The sequence below is a fragment of the Hibiscus syriacus genome, unplaced genomic scaffold (genome assembly GCF_006381635.1).
Source record: "Hibiscus syriacus cultivar Baekdansim isolate YM2019G1 unplaced genomic scaffold, ASM638163v2 tig00111059_pilon, whole genome shotgun sequence".
Taxonomy (NCBI): Eukaryota; Viridiplantae; Streptophyta; class Magnoliopsida; order Malvales; family Malvaceae; genus Hibiscus; species Hibiscus syriacus.
Window position 1 is genome coordinate 1,890,701 of NW_024062966.1, and position 3,461 is coordinate 1,894,161.

At 34.8% G+C, this 3,461-nt stretch overlaps 1 protein-coding gene across 1 annotated transcript; it reads left to right on the forward strand.

The window, feature by feature from the left end:
* The first annotated feature begins 1,269 nt into the window (after positions 1–1,269).
* Positions 1,270–2,505, forward strand: LOC120151471 (protein SHI RELATED SEQUENCE 1-like). Its single transcript, XM_039163909.1, has 3 exons — positions 1,270–1,534; positions 1,755–2,141; positions 2,429–2,505. Exons 1-3 carry the CDS (start codon positions 1,270–1,272, stop codon positions 2,503–2,505), a joined length of 729 nt encoding a protein of 242 aa, XP_039019840.1.
* The last annotated feature ends 956 nt before the right edge of the window (positions 2,506–3,461 follow it).

Consider the following 3,461-nt stretch of genomic DNA (forward strand, 5'->3'; position numbering starts at 1 on the left):
ATTACATCCACTGCCACTAGAACAACTTCTTAAATCCCTTACAAATCGATGAACTATTGATTTTTCTAGTTTAATAGTTTAATAACAAAGTTTAATTATGTTATCTTTTTAAAATAACATCTCGATCTTTATAAAATGCTATAATCAAATTGTTGATAAATTAAAATAGAAAGATTAATTTTCCAGTTTTCATAAAATATAGGTGTTAAGGGATTTTCAATTCTTTCAAGAGAATTAATTTTTATTCATTCAACGATTAGAAAATGTATATAGAAGATTTAAGTTGAACACAGTTTAAATCGATCATAACTCATATATAAAGAGAAAGTTAAGTGTTCAATAAACTAAATTTAATTATTGTGATTAAAAGTATTAAAAAATTTATACTGTATTAAAAAATTTGATCTCATTCTCTAGCTCTTACATGGAACAGATACGTAGGTCAAAATTTTATTACGGCATCTAGCCCTAATTTGAAGTCACAGATGTAGAGGCGGGTTTTTGGGATGCAAGGACATTCCCAAAGTGAAATATGTCAGCTCACTTGTTTACATTTTAAACCACCCCCCCCCCCCCAAAAAAAAAACTCTTGTACGGATCATCCATCCAAGTTTCTCGATATCAAATTCTTTACTATTCAACCTAGCTATCAGGCAACCGTGACCATATACCCCACACTTGTAGGGACATTAAATTATTACATGTATTTTCACTAATATAATCTAAAGAGGAAAAAAAATGGCGGAATAGGTTAATTTGTTATTGATGCCACTTCTAATACACAAGGCGAAAAGAAAATTAATGGTTATACACACACACATATATATATATATAATTTTTTAATGTCTCTTCTGAGAGAGTGATTTCATCGATTCAACGACATTTTTTTTGAGTAGGTAATGATCCTATGGCGGCCTTTAAATCCTTACTATGATCCCATTCTTTAATTTTTTATATAATATAAAATGAAATGTAAAACAGAGAAATCCCCAGAAAAATTAATCGCCATGAACTCACACAAAAATATCAATGTCTAATTAATTAACCCAAACAGACAAACCTCATATAGAGAAAACCACAAAGGCATCAATTCTACCACCTACCTACACCTTGTCACTCAGTGTACCATTCATATATACATACATACTATATGTATATATAAGAGACCACAAGAGATTTTGTGAAACTGAAAAAAGAAGAAGAAGAGGAGGAAGAAGAAGAATGGGTGTTTTGTGTTATGGTTGATGGTGGTACCTGGTAGTGATGATGATGTCGAGGCAAGGAGGACTTGGGGGAACAAGGTGTCAAGATTGTGGGAACATCGCGAAGACAGATTGCGGTTACATGAGGTGCCGGACTTGTTGCCGGAGCAAAGGGTTCGAGTGTCGGACACACGTAATGAGCACTTGGGTTCCGGCTTATCGAAGAAGGAACCGCCATCAACAGCAGCAGCAACAACAACAACAATTCTCTTCTCTTCCAATCCCTTTGCTTAATAACCCTAAAAGGCTTAGGAAAAATAATCCTTCTTCAGGTAAAAACACTAACGCACCACCTTTTCCTTTTGCTGTTTTTGTTTTGCATATATATATATATGTTTACATACTGTTCATTGTAACCCTATCAGCTTTCTTCTCCCTCTTTTTGTTTCTTTTTATCTTTTTTTGGGGAGTGAGGTATGAACTATTCATTGGTGTAAGTTGATTTGAAATTGCCTTTCTTTTTTTCTTTTCCTTTATGGGGTGTTTTTTTAGGGTTTGAAGTGGGGTATTTTCCGGCGGAAGTGACATCGCCGGCGACGTTCCGTTGCGTTCGAGTGAGCTCCATCGAAGACGCTGCCGACCAGTATGCTTATCGAACTGCGGTGACGATCGGAGGACACGTATTCAAGGGTATTCTCTATGATCAAGGACCAGATCAAGGCCATTACTCGCTCGGCGAGTGCTCCTCCTGGGAGACTCCTCTTCAGTTGCCGTCAGTGTCGTCGTTGCAGCTGAATCAATTCAATGCAGTGGCCGATCTAACGATGGCGACGACTAACCCCAACACGACCACCACCATTCCAACTTCAGTAGTTGCAGCTGAAACCCTGCTTCCTTTCGCCTATGCATCTCCTTTTAGTGCTTTCATGTCATCTTCCGGTACGCAATTTTTCCTCCACCCAAAATCTTAAGAAAAAAAGAGAATCAAACATTTTGACATTTTGTATATGGGAATCTGGGGAAAATCAATCAAAGAAAGAAAAACCCTTTTTTTTTTGAGAAAATCTTAATCTACAGCAACTCATTGAAGTTGCCCTAGTGCAGCAGTAGGTACATTATCTAATATATTCAACCAAAAAAATTAAAGAAGAAGGAGATAATTTAGTGATTTAAAACTCCAAAGCCTGCAATTATATAATCTTGTCCGAAATATTTTAAAAATGCAGGCAAAACTAAAGATTGGGGTTTATCTGTTTTGTCTTCTTCTTCAGTTATTTTATTCATATTCCCACATGAAGTTTGAGTTTGAATCTGCATTTTGATATCTTTCTTGATTTGTTTATGAACCTCAAAGCCACTTTCTTCCTGTTTATCCGTTTCTTTTCTGGTTTAGGAACCATCCCACCGCCTGACAAAAACAAAACTAAAGCATTTGTTACCTTACTCACACACGTCTATATATATTTTTAATTTCGGAATCAAAATTAGGGCTGTTCGAACATATACATCGAGTGATAAAGAATTCAATGCCCTTAAATAAAGTTTCGAGTTCGAGTTTTAAAATAAAACCAATTAAACTTGTCCCCTGAAACAGAGCTTAATCTAGTTTAACTCTAAATTTAATCGAAATTCTTGTGAATACCAGAGGCATCTAAAGACCGTTTGGCACATTTGCTTAGAAAGGCTTAAATATTCATTGAATTTTGCATTATGTTTTGCTAAGTTCATCTGCAAGCACTTGTGCACAAACTTTACGGGATATTTTCTTTGTGTTTGTGTGTAATATTATATAGTATAAAACCCTTGGTTAGGTGGGGCATACATTTTTAATTAAAAAATTCTGGCATGGGAATCGTTCATAGCTATATGGCTATAAAGTATGAGTTAAGCTCTTTGAGATGGTAAAACAAAGGACTTTGTGTGGGGAAGCATCTTTAAATAGGTTTTTAAATGATAATGGCTTCAATTAGAAAGCAATTTAAGCTTTTATTTTTTATGGTAAAGGAATAATTACACCAACTCCATGCATGAAAAAGTTGATGCCCCAACAATGCATGTGTTGGTTTTTTTTGGCAAATTTTGAATCCCACATTGGTTTTTGTATAAGGAGGAGGGGAAATTCTTTTGTTATAAATAGAGCTCTCCTCCTCTTAGTTTAACATCCCACAAATATAAGACTTCTTCTATATTAAAGGTTATTTGTACTCTTTCTCTCTCTTTGTAATATTTCCTTTATTAGTGAAATATTATTTTAGTAGT